Source organism: Barbatula barbatula (assembly GCF_947034865.1).
Source record: "Barbatula barbatula genome assembly, chromosome: 22".
NCBI lineage: Eukaryota > Metazoa > Chordata > Actinopteri > Cypriniformes > Nemacheilidae > Barbatula > Barbatula barbatula.
Genome location: NC_136785.1, coordinates 1,622,059 through 1,641,372, shown reverse-complemented (window position 1 = coordinate 1,641,372; position 19,314 = coordinate 1,622,059). Strand labels below are relative to the sequence as shown.

Here is a 19,314-nt window from a genome sequence, read left to right as displayed (position 1 = left end):
ATCCAAAAAAGAAGATATTTACGCAAGACGCATAATGATTGTCCCTTTTGAATTCAAACAAAATGTTTGCGGGTTGGGCTAGAAAAAATCTTAAGAAAAAAAACATGAAATTTGTTCCTACAGCAATGGTACATTGCTTTCTTGTTTTAAGCTTCGCTAAATGACACGAGACCAAGATGCTTTTTAGATCTTTAGCATTCAACACAAACTTACGTGAGAGAAACCGAATTCCACATAAAAAAGACGGACAGGCTGGTTTGTGTTTCGCTCGGAGGTCAGTTTGACCTGTAAGAGCTTTTATAAGGCACTGCATTTTACACACTTCCTGTTTACATCTGAAGGTCAAAGGTCAATGCCTCACACACACACCCACTCGCTCGCTCACTCACCCGAGGTCCTCTCTTCCCTGGCTGCCCCAGTTTCCCTGGAGGTCCCAGAATTCCCTGCGAAACACAAGAATATTGTAGTTATGAATCAAACACACGCATGAATACGCTCACAAAAGATTGACTGTGTGCGTCTTTGTCTAGGTGTAGCAGCACTGCATGGCTCTGTTTGGAAACCAAACACAACGAAGAGGAAACAGGAAGTCATTTCAGGGAATTTCCTTTTTGGGATAATGTGCTATACAGACGACCTGTAGACACCGTATCCAACTGTGTGGGTGCATGTGTGTGTTTGATGGGATGTGGGGGTCGCTGCGGCCTATTTCTGTCCCACAATCCAACAGTTATGTACTTGAAATACCCATTTGTATTGAGACTGTACGACCAAACAAATGACAATAAGGTCATCATTTATTCACCCACATGTACTCTTTAAGATGTTTGGAGAAATGTCTCAGTGGTTTTGTGTTCATAGAATGGAAGTCAATGGGGGGTCAGTGTCGTTTGGTTATCAACAATCTTTTAAATCTTTTACTGCAAAAGAAAAGCCAGTCATACATATGAGGGTAAATGCATTTTGGATTCCTTCCTTTGATCCCTTTACAATACAGTTGACAAGTACTAGAGAAGGGCTATATAAAGAATAAATCCACAAACAGCGTTTTGTATACAATACATTACAAAAGTAATTCCTCCACCTCCGACTGAAAAATACATCAAATGGGATTTTATCTACACCGTCCTAACTAGTACACACTATATGAGGGTGGTTGTTAAAACTCGGTGGGGTTGTGTCCCGCTGACCCCGCCTCCACGTGGCAAAGGATGAAAGAGTTCCATTGAGAAGGACTCTAACAGAAGATGAGTGTGTGAGCTGGTGTGTGTTTATGTTAAGAATCTCAGAGGTCTACCTCTGAACCATGCCTCTGTTGATAGAGGGGGAGGTGGGGGTTTCTCACCCGCATACACGTACACTACACACCCACCCACACAACTCATCCACACACAGACTGCTGTGTATGTGGACACATCCTCAAAGTGTTGAATGAACCATGAGATACTCCCATGATGCAACTGTACTAAAATCTATAAGAATCATCATCATCATCATCAATGAGATTAATAGAGAGCAAATGAAAACTTGTGCGCATGTCAGAGCAAAGAGACGTCGCAATGGTCTCTGTCATTAGAGTTTGAGAAGAGATGTCAACAATGTGTCAAGCTGAGCTCAGATTTGTCAAGTCTGCAATGTTATTGAAGATCTCAATATGAACTGAGCTCTCCTAAGCAGTTTGATGAGAAACAAACCACAACTGAGAACAGAAAACAACCAATAAAAGTCAACTAGAACTCAGACATCATGTAGTAAACAGTATTTTTGGGCCATTAAAGTAAAGCTAAAGAGAACAACTACAGCTCTTCATCTGTGAGCAAATTGTGTCCTGCGGGACAAAACTGTACATAATTGTAGACTTAAAGTGTGTGTAATTGAGAGACACGTCTGTGTGTTCAGGGTATTTCACTGAAGTACCGTCAGAATGAGTCTTTATGGGGGATGACAGCAGCTCTCTTGCTATTATCCTTTGCTAATAACAGAGAACGTTCTGTGCTACACACACTGAGAGACCCCCCCCCTCTCCAAATTACACACACACACCTGAAAGCCCCCACACACACTGGGTTTCCACATTTTATGGGGACTTTCCATATACGCAAGGGTTAAATTTTGTATAATCACTGTATTGGAACCCATACAGTCTATGGCAGACGGTTGCTTGGCAACCAGAGTGATGCTCAGTCATAAACACACAGTGTTAAAATGGCATCATTGTTCAGTTGTCCTCGCGTGGTCAAGTTTAGTCAACTGCTTTGGAAAATGCCCTCTAGAAGGTCAGAGTCGTCTTCCCATGACATCATCACAGACGTCCCTTTGAACATCGCCAAGTGGCCTTCTTTACATTATCACCACTATTTTCCACGTTGCCACAGGACGAATCGACGCACTTACAGGCCTGAAAGTATTTAAACATGACCGTCTCGCACACAACGCAAATCTCTTTGACTTATTTGTTTTTGGGGTTGAAAGTCAGGTGGCTTCTTTTGAAATCTAGCCTCTTAAACAAGCAGGTTCAAGAGCATCTGATTGGAATGTCATGCCTAGTTTTCTATGGACGGAACGACTTTCCCTTCCTGTAAACTTGTGTAAGTGTGTGATGGACAAAGCGTTCACTGCTTCCTCTGACCTTTGACCACCCCGCTTTAAAAGCACAACTAATTTTTCGCTGACAGTAATGTTGGAATAAGCAGTAACCCAATGAACGTTTCACTCAACCGAACTAAAATCCAAACTGTGCTGTTTACATCCTTCAGGGAACCGTCAAGCCGTCTAAAAACCGAACCTGATGTCCCTGATTATAACATTTTCCGAAGCAGTTTTATTCCACACAAAAAAAAATCCTTGCCACCATATAAACGCATCACATTGACTGCAACTTTACTGAACGGGAGATTGACCCGTGTTATGAAAAATTCAAAATGTAAAAAAATCCAGACAATTAAATATTTAATGCTTTTAGACATTTTTAATATATTGCAGCAAATTAGTAAAAAATACTAGACACCTCTTAAAAAAAACTTTCCATCCGATAAACGCCATCAAGTTCAAATGAAACCTCATTGATCAATGTGTATTTCCCCATTAAAACACCACAACCAAACAGACACAAAATATATGGACTGACTACAAAGGTTGGTATATAAAAGGCAAGACTCTTACTATTGGTCCTGGATCTCCTTTTTGTCCCGGTGGTCCGATCAGGCCGGAAACCCACGTCGGCTCTGCCTCCAAACTTTGGAAATCTTCTAAAGCTGGAGGGGTAACAGACTGGGGGGTAAACCTTGAAGTAGCTGGTGTGACAGATGCTTTTGATTTGTTAGAATCGTTTTGTGGTGGCGTGTTTGGGGCGGTGGTGGTGAACAATGTGGATTTTGGGGTTGGCAGGGTTTTTCTGTGCTTGTTTGAAGCTGTGGTGGTAGGTAAAGTGGGTTTTGGGGTTGACAGTGTGGTTTGGGGTGAGCGCTGGGTTGAGGATTTAGGCTGAGGTGGCTTTTTGTAAGGTGTCGGTGAGGATCTTTTGGAGGCGTTTGGTTCTGGTTTGAGAATGTAATTTTGTTTCTTGGGAGGTGGAGCGCCAGTGGATGTTTTCTTGGTCGGGTTAATTTTGGGGTGCGAGGTGGGCTTTGGTTTGTTCACCGTGGGTTTTGTGGCAGTCGGCTTTGTGGGTTTGAAAGGTTTTGGGGATGGTTTAGGTCCAGGTGTCTTTGGACTTCCGGGTTTGGATGACGGTTTAGCAATTGTAGGCTTTGGTCCGGAAGACTTGCTGGTTTTTTTTCCTGGAGTTGGTTTGGGTCCACTGGGTTTAGTGGGGGAAAGCAAGGCCGCTGCAGGCTTTGAGGCAGTCGGCTTGGGGCTTTTAGGTGTCCTGACTGTAGGTTTAGGGGTGACAGGGTTATAATTTCCCAAAGATGGTCCAGTTTGTTTCATGAAAAGATGTGTGTTAGAAGAATGCTTAGGTCTCAATCCGGCTACATTGTCACTCACAACAACAGAAGACCCAACTGGGACATTTATGGATGTCAAAAGAAAACTAGTGGGAGCGGGAGTGAAAGTGCGATTGGGTGATATCGTCTGAGCTGATAGTGGTGGGGCATTTCTCGGAGGAAGAAGAAGCGCAGCAAGTGGTGCCGGTGGCCTGTATGTGTCGTTTTCTCTGCATTGCCTGCGAACGGCGCTGCAAAAGTTCTGCTGCGCCTGAGCCGATGGCACCACATCGAACTGGCAAACCTCCCCCTCGAAGGGTACCGTGCCCGGAAGCAAAGCGCTGCTCCCACCCAAGCGGAACGTCCCACGGGGGTTCAGGCGTTCCGGAGGTACACGGAGATTTTGAGTAACCCCACTGTCGCTCTCCGAGCAGGGAGAACGTAAAGTCACTGCAGGCCCATTTAGAACAAAGGCCAGATGATGCCAGCGTCCGTCATGGAGGTCGTAAGGGAAGATAGCGATGTTCTCGGGACCGGCGTGAAACGATAGTTTGCCCGGCGAAATTTCCAGCCCTAGCTGAATCCGTTTCCCGGAGATGATGGAGAAGAGGAACGCTGAGTTTAGACGGTGGGATCGGACGCTCAGGACGATAGTGTGGTTCCAGAAGAGTTCCGCTGGGAACAAAGAGCGTGTCGCCGTGGTAACTCGTGCCTGCGTTGTAAGGATGACTCCAGAGCTGAGGGAGATGAAACCAGATGGAATGGCACGAGATCCGAGCTCGGGGCGGAGAGCCAAACGCTGCAACACGTCCACATCTGCAACGTAAACACAAAACAACAAATCACACACATGATCGAGGCAAATCGCTAAATATATTACAATGTAGAGGGAATGAACATCTTTTAAAAAGAAATAAATTACTAAATAACACACATTTTATATATAAACTAGTCAACGTTATGAATTCTCTTTTCACATCTTTATTTCTATTGTTACAAAAATGTAGCTATAGCAGTTTATAAAGGAGGCCCGTGCCTCCCCATTACATCATTTAAATGTGTTAACTCTGTTTTGTTCCATATGTGTTCAATTCCGCCGGGAACCAAACATCCTTTGAGGCTGTACGCTACTTGTGTATGGACGCCCATGTATAATGCCAAAACTCCAACATGTGGCTTTTAACAAGGAAAATTGTTAATATATGACATGTATATGTGTGTATGCGTTTGGACAGGGTCAGTGTTGGCTTCATAATGCCCGGGCAGAGCCAAGAGTATGTGAACAGAAACTACTTCATTCACACCAAACTCAACTTATTTGACTGTAAGTCTGCACTTTTAAACTTGGAAAGAAGTAAATCTTTAAAAATTACTTTATCGTTAACCTTGTGTCATTTCAAACCTGCGTGACTTTCTTTCTGCTGAAGAACACAAAAGAAGATATTTCGAAGAACGTTGATAACAACATTGAACCCCATTAACTTCTATTGTACAAACACAAAACCACTGAGACATTTCTCAAAATATCCTCTTTTGTGTTCCACTGAAAGAGTAATATCATACAATAGCACATACACCGCCGACAGCTTAACTATTACGCAATCCCAGAATGCATTGCATTTCTTTGTGCTCGATCAAGCATCATGCCATTAGATCAGGCCTCGACTATTAAAATGAGCTAATGTCTTATTATAATTATAAAATTATATCAATTATAGTCATTTCAATTATTCTGTCACATGCAATATAAACTATTTCAGTAAGGACACTTTGATAACACAGCATCTCCTGTCGGACATCTTTGCTTTGGATCACATCAGTCTAGTTCCCAGACATTTGTTGCATGTGTGTCTGTCTGTCAATGTGATCGACATGAATCAGCAGTCATATGGGAATATGAGCTCATTCTTTCTATTGAACAGACACGCACACATGCATTCATTCATGTTACAGGACTTGGAGAAAAAGGACACGCTTTAATTAGAGGAAAAGTGCTTGGAACTGATGGATGCTTTGGCAGAAGAACAGGTGATAAATGGGTAGGGAAACTCAAGCACGCGTGGGTCAGTAACAAAAAGAAGGTGTTTGTGTTTCATGAATCGCAGTATAAAGTTTTACGCTGTAAATCTTTCCCAACTTAGAGTAAAGTGTGTAAGAAGATGCAACTTTATTATCCCGCAGTAATTCAGTGGCCTTGAGCAGTCCATATAACACATTTTCATGCCTACTCTCTCATACCTGTGTAAACAAACACATAAATGAATCTGTAGATCTCTTACCTTCAAAGAGTTCTTGAGTGAATCCAAAAGAAGTGCAATAAAGAAGAATACACAGAAGAAGAGCTCTCCTGGAAACAGACAGAAAATGAGAAAGTTACTTCTGTTTCCACTGTTCTGTTTCAGGGCAAAAAAAGTAAAAACGATGAATCAGGATTTTACATAACAGAAGCCACATGTCAAAACATCATCATTACAATGGACATTCACATCTCAGGCTTCTTGCACTGGCTTCAAACCAAACTAGTGGAAACTTTTACTGGCAGAAGCGTCTTTCAGGAGCAAACCATCAAACCGACGTGTGATGCCGTGCGGTTAAACGTATTAGCCGTGTTTACAGTGAACGAGAAAGTACCGAGCGTTTCGTTTCTTTTGTTTGGAAAACGGCCAAAGTAAACCAAGAAAAGTGCAGAACTACATTTCTGTTAGTCATTATTTTATACGCTGTGGACAAAATCTCTATATAAAAACTGGAGAAACAAAGTCATCTGGTATGGCAAGAGGCTGAGTAAATGATGAGAGACGTTTCATATTTGTGAACTGTTCCTTTAAGAACTGAAGATGATTTGTTTCTTTGGTCAAAGTATCCTAACAAGAAATGAGTACACTTCAAAGGGTTTTATTAGTACACTTAAGTAAAGGTCAAGTATATTTTAAAGAAGTAAGTATACTAATATATATGTATTAGTAGTTTACTAGTTAGTGCACTATTTCAGTTCAAGGACCACTTTTTGGTTCATAAACTTGTCCTTCAAGTGTAACAGTAGCAAACTTTGGGTTCACAACTGGACTTTTTTAATACTCCAACTATACTACAAGTGAACTTAAAATGACAGTTTACCAGTTCAATACTTGCATGTTTCTAGTTGACGAAAGTACACTTTGAAGTACTTGAAATGAACATTTTACTGTACTTGAAGTAGCTTCGAAGTAAATTCATATGATCACCGTCCACAAAGAAGATCAGCTTCAGTTCTACACATGTTTAATTTACTCTTAAGTTTAGGAGAAAGCATGTAATAAGTATCTAAAAGGCTACTACAACTACAAGCCAACATCAAAGTATATGAAAAAAGATTATGTGCAAGTATGTATACATACACTTCTCTGACAGTGTATTTTTAAGCACATTCTGAGAAGTACAGCAAAAGTATACATTCTAATTTTTTGTTTAAAGGAAGCATACTTACGGTTATGCATTCTTAACCCTGCCCATACTAACAGTGATGCTTACCTTAGATAGTTTTCACGAGGAATGTAGTCGTGCTGTTAAAATGTACTGCATGTGTGACGGAACCAAAGAAAACCATCAGAGGTACTTTTTGTCATAGTGACCCTGTTGAACTTTGAACTCTAACCTCAGATTTCGCAGGCACATAGGAGAGGAAGTGGATTTCAGTTATGATTGGCAGTGTAGACAGAGTTCTCCAGACCCCTGCCGTGCATGCAGACATGTTTGCCTGTGTGTCTTTGTCTCACAGCTGTTTTAATCATTACCTGGTGACCACAAAACACACACACAGATTCCTCCGGATTCACATACCTGAGTCAGGAAGTGAGATGTCTCACCACAGAACGCTTTAGCCAATCAGAATGCCAGAAACACGGGCCAGCCTGACCTCAGAGTTACTAAGTCGCCGCAAACAGACGAGGGAGAAACAGTGCGAGAGTCTGATGCGTTTTGCTGTTGTGTGACTGTGTCGCAAAAGATGACTCATATCTGTGTCAAGCATCTCTTGAGTCTCGTAAACTCAATGCGAGATAATATTTGTGTGTGTGTGTTGTGTAAGGGATAACACACAGTCACATTGCAAAAATAGGTTGATCCCATTGTCTTGTGCCATTATAACTGGCTCCCGTAATAAACAGCCCAGATATAACCCAAAATTTTAATTATTTTATAATTTTTTCACCCTCATGTCATTCCAAACCTGTATGATTTTCTTCTACAGAACACAAAAGAAAATATTTTGCAGAATGTTGGAAACCAAACAACACTTCCACTGTATCCACACAAAACCACTGAGACGTTCCTCAAAATATATTCTTCTGTTTTTTACGAAAGAAAGCGTCAAATACATGTTTAGAGTGGCATGAGGGTGAATAAATGATGACAGAATTTGGATGAACTATCACTTTAATCCCCAGATGTGCTGTGGTCATTGAGGAACATGTGACCACTGGATGGCGTGATTGACCATTCAGAACCGTGCAGACAGAGCCAAGACAATCCAATGCTGAATCTGAATTTTCTGCAGCGATTCAGGAGGAAAATCTAGTGAGTGAATGTGTTTATCTGAGCGAAGTGTACTACACTTTCATTTGCAGCTGATGGAGTGCGTCCAGTTTTATGAATGAAGAACGTCTCCAGAGTTCTTGGATGTGCATGATTTGTGTAGGCCTTTGAATACAATGACAACACAACATAGAGTAACTAAAGTCCCAGCATTTGAGAGATGAAAAGTAAATATGAATGTTCCGGCTAGGGTTTGCTAAAGTGAGCTAAACAAGACTTCCCTTTGGGAACATTCTCAACTGGAAAAACTATTTGTATGTGATGCTTTAGTCATTGTTTCTCATCATATCATTAGTCATTATAAAAAGAGACAAGACCGGACCCTGGTATGTCCTCATTTAGACAGCAGTAATGTGTGTGTGTATTTAGCTCTCAGGTCTTTTCCAGCACCTGCACAGTCATTTAGTGTGGAATGTTCTCAATGGCAGCCGCCACACACAGCCACATACAAATGTGCAAACTCACACACTATGTACACAGATGACTAAAGAGACCCAATCCTTGCATACAACAACCCTTCTCTCTCTCTCTTTCTCTCTCTCTCTCTATTTAGTACTTAGGCGGTGGAAAATTCCTTCCGTTCGGCACACACTGATGGACATTGATGGGGAAGAACATGGCCCCTTCTCTACAACTCCTTCCCACACTCTCTCTCTCTCTCTCTTCCTAACTAAGATGACTTTGAATGTTTGTAAGCATCTGGAAGATACAACTCAGTTAAAAAAAGATAAAAGCAAATAATTATTTCTGAAAAAACACATAGTCTACGTCACACACACATAGAGAAAGTACTACAATTGATCTATCTGGTCTATAATTGGTGTAATGTAGTGCGCGCCCTGGTGGGCAGATGATGCCGTGCAGGGTCTCCGGTTACTTACAGTTTAAAACGAGCGATCACCAACGTCAGAAAACAAACAAACCAGACCGCGCAAGACCAGGGACCCGTTTCAATAAGGAGGTTCAAGCAACACTGAGTTAAAATATGAACTCTGAGTTGATTTACTCAGATAACCGCTACTCTGAGTTTTCTGTTTCAGAACAGCTGGTTTCAATCAGTTCAATCCACTCTGAGTAAGTTTACTCGAGGTTACTCGTGTTCACCGCGGCTTTAAAAAGCCATCATCAATTGAGCGAAGATAACATGATTCACCATGGCAACGCCACGTGACAAAAAGCGTTCCGTTTATTTCTCGCAGTCGAATTGGAGGCACTATATATATGTGTATTTACATGTAAGATATACATATATATATATATATATATATATATATATAAACACATATATACCTTCGATTTTTGTCATGTAAGTGCAATCCTTCTGCAATAAAAAGAACATGGCAGCAGCTGAAAATAAAATATAAAAACATCCTTCAGTCCGGTGAGTTTAAATGCTCTTGCTTGTAGGATGCCTGACTGGGAAATGTTTGATATATTTAATAAACTGGCTTTGAAAGTTATGAGGATATGAGAACCGAGCACTGTGGCTATAGAAGACAAAAAACTGGCCATGCTTGCCCCTGCTCCAGCTATGTGTAACGGAGGCCAGCTAGTGAAGAGCTGTGCAGTGTGTAAGCCTCACTCCCTGACCAACAGACAGAGACGCTCTACGGCTCATCGTTAGAGCGCCCGTCTCCCATTCGGGCCAACGTCGGTTCGAAGACCGCGCGAGTGGGACCGGCTACATGCACCCAATCACAATGGGAAATCCTAAAGGGTATTTGAATTATTAGCTACTTCCAGAGGTGGCAGCAAGACCACATTTATTTGATCAGCTTATTCAGAAAGGCGTTCACCATTCACCTGCAATCCTATGAAACTCCTCTTTGATGCTTCTCACAGGAAGCTTAACACAAATGTATAAAAAGTGCTTGAGAGCGATTCACACTTTTCTTACTGCTCTGCATACAGTTGCCTTGCTAACGTGTTCTGCATCCCCGGTGTTATAAAGAAAGCTTCCGTTAGCAAAGAAACGTGACCATAAAAATAATCTGCTCAGATGTAAGAGCGCATTCACGAGAGAGGTTTGTGATGTAAGGATGAAGCAGATTGTGAATATATTTAATGGACTGTAAAGAAAAACTGTATCGCTCAAATAAAAAATCCTCCGGATATGATAAAACATCCAAACGGGGCTTCACCATATATTCTCTACCGACGTAAATTTAACTCTCTCCAAATGAATGCATCTTCCTCATCTACGGGTACTGAATAAACGGACATTTAATGTCTGTGTTATAAACTTGTGCGCGATGAAGGAAAACGAATGAAAAAACAAACGGCGAAGGCAATTTCAACACCACTCGCGCTTCTAAAAGGGGCGGAGATTGTAACAAACCTCGGGTTAGTGGAATAAAACCTGCTCCTGACCAGGTTAGGTTCACAGAGTAGGTTACTATGGTTACTCACTCTAAGTATAATATACCTTGATTTCTGAAACGGGCTTGACTTACCCCGCGGTCACGGGTTTGATATACCTCGCGTTCTGAAACTGAAAACCCAGAGTATCCCGTTTTCTGGGGTTAACTTACTCTGAGTTTGCACTTACCCTGCTTTCTGAAACGGGTCCCAGAGGAACCATTAACAATTATTTGACAAAAAAGCTATTGGTCAATATAACGCTCCAACTCTGCAATAATACGCAAAACGGATTTAATACGAAACACCTGTTCAGGAGGAAGCGTTTCATCATTTTAAAGATGCAATTGGTAACTTTTTCGGTTGAAAGCCAAGTGGGAGGGAAAAAGTTTAACTTCATGTAACTTAAACCCACGTAGAGATAAGTAGGTAAAAAACAACGTAAAATAACTCGCAATTGTATATTTTAAACAAATGTGGAGATATAGCAAAAATGTCAGGTTCATGTTTGAAGTCATTTATTTTAATGATTTCTATCGAACTTTATAGGAAAGTCAGTTTATTAACAAAATTTAAACAACATGTTTATAATATTAATATATTTCAATCATATTTATTGGCCTGACAGACGAGAATGACTCCCTGCAACGCTACAAATTGGCTCCAAAAATAACAAGCATAGTAAACTTTATAACATACAGCAGCCTGAACAAGTTCATTCATTCTTTCATTCATTCCTGACGCGTCGCACCGAGCATCACAGTGCCGCAGCTGAGGTTGCGAGGAACGAAACATTTGTTTATTTAGCGTCACTGTGCGGTTTGCACTGTGATGTTCAGTGGCAAACACACACGTACACGCACACTGAGGCTCCTTTGAACGGACGCGTCCAAGAATTTCATGTTTCCAAGAGCGCAGAAGTTTCTAATGAATGCGCAACAGTCACCAACGGTCACCGTTAGCGCGTCCGAAGGACCAGGCTGGCGCACAGGACGCTTTCTGTGTTTGACGCACAACGCAATGGAACAACGCTCAGAAGTAAAACAGTTTGACTTATTTTTGAATGACACGCGATTAAATAGCAGCAACACGCAACGCACGCGTACCTAGACCATGCATTAAAACGCAAGAACGCGTCCCGTGCCCGTTAGTTGAAAATAAATCGAAAGACCCATGCCACTGTCAAACTGCACCGTGCCAGCAAATTGTTTGTACTAAACTAACGTGGAGTTTCCTACGTGTGCGCAATGATGAAAGAGAGGTTAAAGAGCTGTCTTGCGCACATGTCTCCTGGAACACCTGGAGCCTTTAGTTCAGTTCTGAACTCCGGCCAAGCAACACACAGGTACAGCGGTGCGCCCTCAACAAGCGCTCATTCACCCGGCACCAACGCACACAACCCAGTGACCCCTGCGCAAATAGCCAAGCACCAAAGCGCCCTTTGTTTCAGGTATCGGGGGTGCCCGACCTGGGTAACCCGTCAGGTTGAGAAAAACACGAAACTTACTTTGCTACGAGACGAGAGTTTCTGCGGTCTCTCCTTCGGGTCGCCAAATTCATTTGTATTCATTTGTCCCGGCGTTCAAAATCCGGATGCGTTAATCTCTGCGTGACTGCGTCGCTGACTGACAGCGCGAGCCGTCGTCTCGTGCATCGGATAAACCGTGTTGCGGAATGAAGGCGATCTCCCACCGGTCTGCTGCGCGAGACCACCATAAATCCCTCCCGTGGCGCGACGGGAATAATCCGCGGGCGATTCTCTCCGGTCCTGCCCGGGTGCCGTAGGCATTTAGAATGAGCCGGCTTGGCAAAAGCTACACCGGGGCTGCTGGATGTTTAGTGCTTGGGGGGTTTGAGGAGTCAGGAGTGGATGTTTCATACTTTTTCCTTTTTTAAATAGCAGTTTGGAGAGCAGCTGCGGCCACGGCGGGTGTCGGGTTTCATGGCGGAGCCCGGCAGCCGCGCGTAACGCCCCATGTGGGAGGGCGCACCGGGCCGGGGCACCTCCACAGATGCAGCCAAGGTTAGGCTACCGATGGGCCTTTCACATTTTATACCCCGGGTCAGTTTTAAAGCGAAATTTACGCAATCATGGGTAATTGTGTACACTGCTTGATTCTATTTGTGAACAATTCCCAAAGGAATTTCTTTCAACACCAAATCACCTTTCATATAGAAACTCATTTTCCCAAAGGGAAAAATCATGTTTCTCTTTTGGCTCTGATAAATACTCAGAATGGGTTGAGAACATAAGTTCAGTGTGAAAGCCTTTAAAAGGGCTTGCCTTGTGCCAGCAGATCCCAGAAACAAGCTCTGTGCAAAGTGAATCACGCATGGAAAATCAATCACCTGTAGATCACAGCAAACATCTGAACATGCGAAAATAATTTCTCCGAACCGTTCTGAAATACAGTTACAGTGTACAGCGTTTCCTCTAATTATGTGCACTTTGGACACTTAACCAGCGCTTATGCTCCACAATTCTCCATGGATATTTAGCAGCATAAATTTAGAGCATTTAACTTGCTGTAAAGACACAGATTCTGATCTAAATGTGGGCTACGCACCCACATCCAGCCCGGCACACGTCCCACCCTGTAACCTGAAGTCTTTACGTACATTTCAACTTGAGGGCACCATACACACACACACACACACACACTATTTTTACTAATGAATTTCATAAAGCATGCTCCTGGTCTTATTGAGATCACTTTTTGACTGCACATTTTTCTGTAATGTTAGTCTTTGTGATCGTATTTTCTGGAGATATCTTTCAATAAAATCTTTCTAATAGTCAACACAGTATTTTAGGAATTATAGCAAATAGTTATTTAAATAATTACCTTCAGATATGATGAGATGTTCTTGAGGTTCTGGCCTTGGCTGACTTTAAATACCTGTTTATACATAACACACATGCATGTCGAAAGAGAGAGAGAAAGAGCTATTAACTTGACCGCAGTTGACACAGGTAAGTGTTACTGTAAAAGCACTTAACAGTAAAGAAATCCACATGCTCACTTTCAGACAAAACACAATGTGTGATTTTAAGACCGGGTTTACGCGAGACCAAAACACACAGATTATTTTACTCAAATGGTGCGTGAAAGCGCAGCTCTGTTTTGGCCTTTTTTCTGTGCGTCTGTCATTATACGAGTGTTGCTTTTGAGTCCAACAAATCATCTGTTATTGCTGCTGCAGAGAATGTTAGAGCCGTGCCACAAAGGTTTTCCTGCTAATCCTCTTTATGAAGAAATCCATCATCTCACACCAAGCTCTTTCCCAGAACTCCAGCGCTAGAGAATGTATATCCCCACAGTTCAAAGGTCATCAGGCTACTTTTTTGACAACCATACATTTTCCAAAGCTGGGTTCACAACCCTACCATACTGCAGCATATTTTTTAAAATGAATATGTAAACCGGCAAAATAAGCATTTCAAAAGATGTTGTGCTACATCATAGTTCATCCAAAAAATGAAAATACTTGATATTTTGAGTCAAGCACAAACAGTGCTTTTATGTCCATACATTGGAAGTCAATGGAGCTCAGTGTTGTCTGGTTATCATCGTTCCTTAAAATATCTTCTTTTGTGTTCTGCAGAACAAAGTAAGTCATATGTGACGGGACATGGGTGATATATAAGGAAAGATTTTTTGGGGGTAAATGCAATTCATTTGTTTTGCTGTTTTGTTCCCATGTTATAGAAGGTTTTTCGCTAATCAGAACTCTGTATTTACTCAACAGGGAGAAGTTGCCTTCAAGTCAGAGATATCAAAATGATCATTTCTGAGCACATGGAGGACCTACAGGAATGACATATGACACAAAAGTTTTGACGTTGTACAGGGCATGTTGATATCCAACATGATAGAAATCAAATCCTCTGTCAAATACTGAATTATTTTTTTAGATCGGTTACTATAAAGGGCGCAGATCAACTAAAAAGGTCAATTCTGTCATCATTTACACACCTTCGAGTTGTTCAAAATCTGCATAAATGTTTTTGTTCTGATTAACACGGAGAAAGATATTTGAAAGAATGCTTATAAGCATTCAGTTCTTGAAACCCATTTAATCGATAGGAAAAAATATTTTCTTTTGTTTGTACAAAAAACATTCTGGGGCACTTTTGACTACCATTGTCATTTTTCCTACTTTGGAAGTCAATGCGGAAGTTTGGTTACGGGTATTCTTCTAAATATCTTCCTCTGTGTTAACCCAACGTTTTTGTTACATTCACTATAGTTTAGTTTGGTTTATGCTACTTCCCAGTTATTTTTCACCAAGACCTGACTCAGAGTTAAAAGTTTTACAGATGCACTGATTTTACCCTTCATCAATTAAACAAACAAAATAATCGAGGTAAAACGATTATTGTCCTACATTCCATTTAGCAAGAATCCTCTCTATTCTTGTGGCATAAATCCACAAAGCACACCTTTCCTTTACAGCGGTTCAGCTTTCTTTCTTTCATTTATTTTTCACTTGTATTCAGTTTAAAAGAAAAGTGTATTTTATTTTTCCTATGTTGTTTCAAAAGTCAGTGAGTAAAGTGTCAGTGTTTAATGATCGTGATTTCAATATTGACCAAAGTAATCGTGATTATGATTTTTGTCATAATCGAGCAGCCCTAACTTCAGGGACAACACATCACACTGCAAATGGTCAGATGGAGTGCAATGCATTGTGGGATATAACATTAATTTCGGTATTTTATGCATGCACAAAGTTCCCATAGTATATCAGCAATATTGCTCTTTTCTGAGACATGCTGATCAAAAAGTAGCAATTATTTAAGGCGTTAGATTGTAATATTGGTCATGTGTGCGAGACCCTCAAACTACAGTCTTGTTACACACCCTGTGCCTCGAGCTACACACACTTCCAAAGCACAAACACACACCCTATTGTCCAAGACACTTACTTAGACCCTCTAAATAGTATGCTTGCACTTCAGCTTCTTCTCCTTTTCAGTCTCAGTGTTGCGCTAAAATTACAGCCCAGCTTGTGTGTGTGTGTGTGTGTGTGTGTGTGCTTTAGTGTACCACCCAGACTGCTTTGATTACGCTCATGCTGACCCAAAGCTTTAATTGCAGTCCAAACCAAACGATCCCAACACTCCACAAATAACCCAGTCAGACCAGATCAAACGCTCCACGAGCACACACACCATTATTAAGAAGGACACGCCCCTAAGTCTGCCGTGCCACGCCCTGAACCAATCGCAGCGCAGCCGGAGCCAATCCACGGTGCCTCGCTGCGAAGAAAGAAAAGAAAACATTGGGAATCTCATGATAGACTCGGACTAACGGCAGATGGATGGAAAGTTTTCTCCACAAACGACCAAATAATGAAGCTGAAACGAGTCTTGCGTGGGTTTGTTGTGTTTTTCAATCATCTAAATTCAATCAAGTCATGATACATGTAAACCACACAAGACAGGGTACAAAAAATTAATAGGGCTGTATATATGTAAAATAAACAAAAGCATTTTTACGTACGCGAGCGGAGTTTCCCGTACAATTTGGGTGGTTGTCGCAATAGCCCATCTCCAAACATCTGTCGCCAAGTGGCCTGTTATAAAAATGATAAAAATAACAGCACAGATCAGCGAGGTATCATTCATTTTTGTTTCACGTATGATGCAAAGGAGTTTCATGGGTTGAGAACAAACTAGTTAAAACTAAATATTATTGCACACTCACTTATACAGCCAATGTTAATCCAGACGTTGGTTATAACAAAATCAAGCGAGCGTGTAGGTTTTCTAACTTGCAGCTTCAAATAATGTGCATGTATTCTGATATGCTCTATTGAAACACTTATAAAAGTTTGTTTTTGTAAGTGTAGTTATTTAATAAATGAAAGTCAGAATAGCGGTTCATTTTGGTTAAAAGTTAGTGTATAAACAAAAGTGCAAAAAACTCTCTCCTTATCTTACCATGATTCAAAATAAAAATATCATATCATATTATTTGAGCAGTCAGGTATGATTTTGCAGGAAATCTAAAAAGAAACTGGACATAGAGTAACCTGGAAATTTATGTTTAAAACAAAGATGTTATGTTGATCGGCTGTTTTGTATTTCTCAACATTGGTCACAGTTCATTTGGATAATAACTGTCTGAATTACATCAATTAGCCTGGCAGATGCTTTCAGCCTTTCTCATTGTATTAAATACAAACGGTTCATTCAGTAGATTCACAAGCAGCTCCTCCTACAGGTAGCAAATGACTCCAATGAGAGCCAAAATGAACATGAAGCTTGGAAGCATCTCACGAATCTATTAAACCCATTTCACAAGAAATAAGTGCAAAAGTTCTTCTGTGCAACTCAAAGGAAGATATTTTTAAAGTGAAAGTTCTCCCAAAAATGTCATCATTTATTTACCCTCATGTCATTTCAAACCTGCAAGAATTTCTTTCTTCCACAGAACACAAAAGAAGTTAACCCATTCACTTGCATTGGTTTTGTGTCCGTACAAGAGTGAATGGGAGCCGGCGTTGTCAGGTTACCAACTTTCTTAAAAATATATTCTGCGTCCTGCTGAAAAAAGTAAGTAATACAGGTTTGAAATGACAAGAGAGGGAGTAAACGATGACAAACCTCTTTTTTCCGGGGTGAACTATCACTTTAAGTCAATGATGACATTCTTCATGTTTCTTATCATGTTTCAAAATAATGTTTCTTATTTTGTGTTCTGCAGAAGAAAGTCATACTGACAAGAGGATGAGGAAATTATTAAATTAATTTAGAAAGCTGAGTCTTGGTCACAAGTGTTTTAGACACACACACACACACATATATGCATGTCCGGAAACACACATATCCACTTTCACTTAAAAAACGCAAACATTGTACACTCCACCCTAACAACATAGTGGTGGGCAGCATGGGCATATCTATATGTGTAAGCACTTCTACAACCATCAAAAGCACACACTCACATGCATGTGCGCACACACACACCCACAGGCATTTCCAAATGTGGTTCTCAAAACCAACGTGCGGTTGCGTGTACAGCAATAATCGCCAACCTGCTCTCTCATAACACCACCAGAATAACCTACACACACCCACACACACACACACGATTTAAACAGCACCAGAATGACTGAACATACAGTACATTACACACACCAACTGCAGGCATGTAATTTCCTATTAAATGTCCTATGAATAAACTCATGTGTATAAGCAGCGTCGTATATTTTGAGATGAAGGCAGAAATGCAAACCTCACTATAATGTGATCTGACAGCACGAGACTTACGATCGTCATAATCACATAATGCAAACTAGTGCATTATAAGAACACAATTCAGACAGCTGCTTATGTGCACGTATGACACGTTTGCTAAATGTCAACTCCAGAGCGAGCTCAGACGAACATCCATTTTCAGTTTAATCTGGATCACATTTTTAATTTTCGTGCTGGTCGGCGTGTAAAACCCTCCGGCACATAGTCATGTTCTGATTTGCTGTTTGCAAGGAACAAAAAAACACAAAGTAGTACTTAACAGACAGAGTTCCAGTAAGATGATCCGTGTCTGAGAGAGACAGAGACATAATTAGAGAGCAAATAAAGTAACTCAGATTACGGCCACCGAATAAGATCTGTGCACAACACAGTATATACAGCTGCGGGAAAAATGCAAAGACTATGTCAAAGCACCATTGAACTACTAACCATATTTCTACCGAATCTAGATAAAAAAAATGTCCATTTACATTTATTTGCATAAAATGAAAAAGTGCAGAGCGAAAACAACAGAAAAGATGCTCTGTCTGTCTTTCACATTGCTGTTGGATGACTTTATGTCACTCCTGAGGTTTGATTTTTAATTCAACAGACACTGGACTGGAATGACCACAATACATCTAGAAATGATGATCTGGAACGGTCTGTTAACGGATTCTTCTGACTTCACATACAAGAGGCAAAATGTGCATAGATAAGTGCGTGTGGAGATCGATGTGTGTGTTTCACGTTTATATTTGCTTTCCCTTGACCGCAAGAGTGGATCATAGGATCAATTCCTATGTTGTGAAATTCCATCTGCTGAACACACACACGTGACAAAATTCATATTCAATCCAGAGTCTGCAGTATATCTCATAGATTCTGAAGCGACGTAGACCCGTAGTCGCCGTGATGTTGCTTCTCTGCCTCCTCTTGCAAAATGGATTTATAAAATAATATCTGTATTGTTAAGTAGTCCTGTATCGTTCATGTGGTAGGACATAGAGAGCGAGCAACACCAAGAACAAATGGTTTGACTGCACTACGAGATATAGTTCATACTCTTCTGTCAGACAACCGTGCACCTACGACGTCAATGCTAGACTCATGCAGCGCTGGTTTTATTGTCGTTGAATTACAGACCTCGTGTTTGGTGTAAACTATGTCGAGTTTAAAGACCAGATTTGATATTCTGTAAAACAAACTCCT

The 19,314-nt window shown here is 41.0% G+C and overlaps 1 protein-coding gene across 1 annotated transcript in view; it reads right to left on the bottom strand.

Annotated features, from left to right (window-relative positions):
- Positions 1 to 12,791, bottom strand: part of col27a1a (collagen, type XXVII, alpha 1a) — a 41,365-nt gene extending 28,574 nt beyond the window's left edge. Inside the window, exons 1-4 of the mRNA XM_079487016.1 lie at positions 12,364 to 12,791; positions 6,206 to 6,273; positions 3,163 to 4,742; positions 390 to 443 (exon numbers count right to left, since the gene is read on the bottom strand). Coding sequence (XP_079343142.1) covers positions 390 to 443; positions 3,163 to 4,742; positions 6,206 to 6,273; positions 12,364 to 12,416 — 1,755 coding nt within the window. The 5' untranslated portion in view covers positions 12,417 to 12,791. The remainder of the gene's footprint in view (positions 1 to 389; positions 444 to 3,162; positions 4,743 to 6,205; positions 6,274 to 12,363) is intronic.
- Positions 12,792 to 19,314: the final 6,523 nt, after the last annotated feature.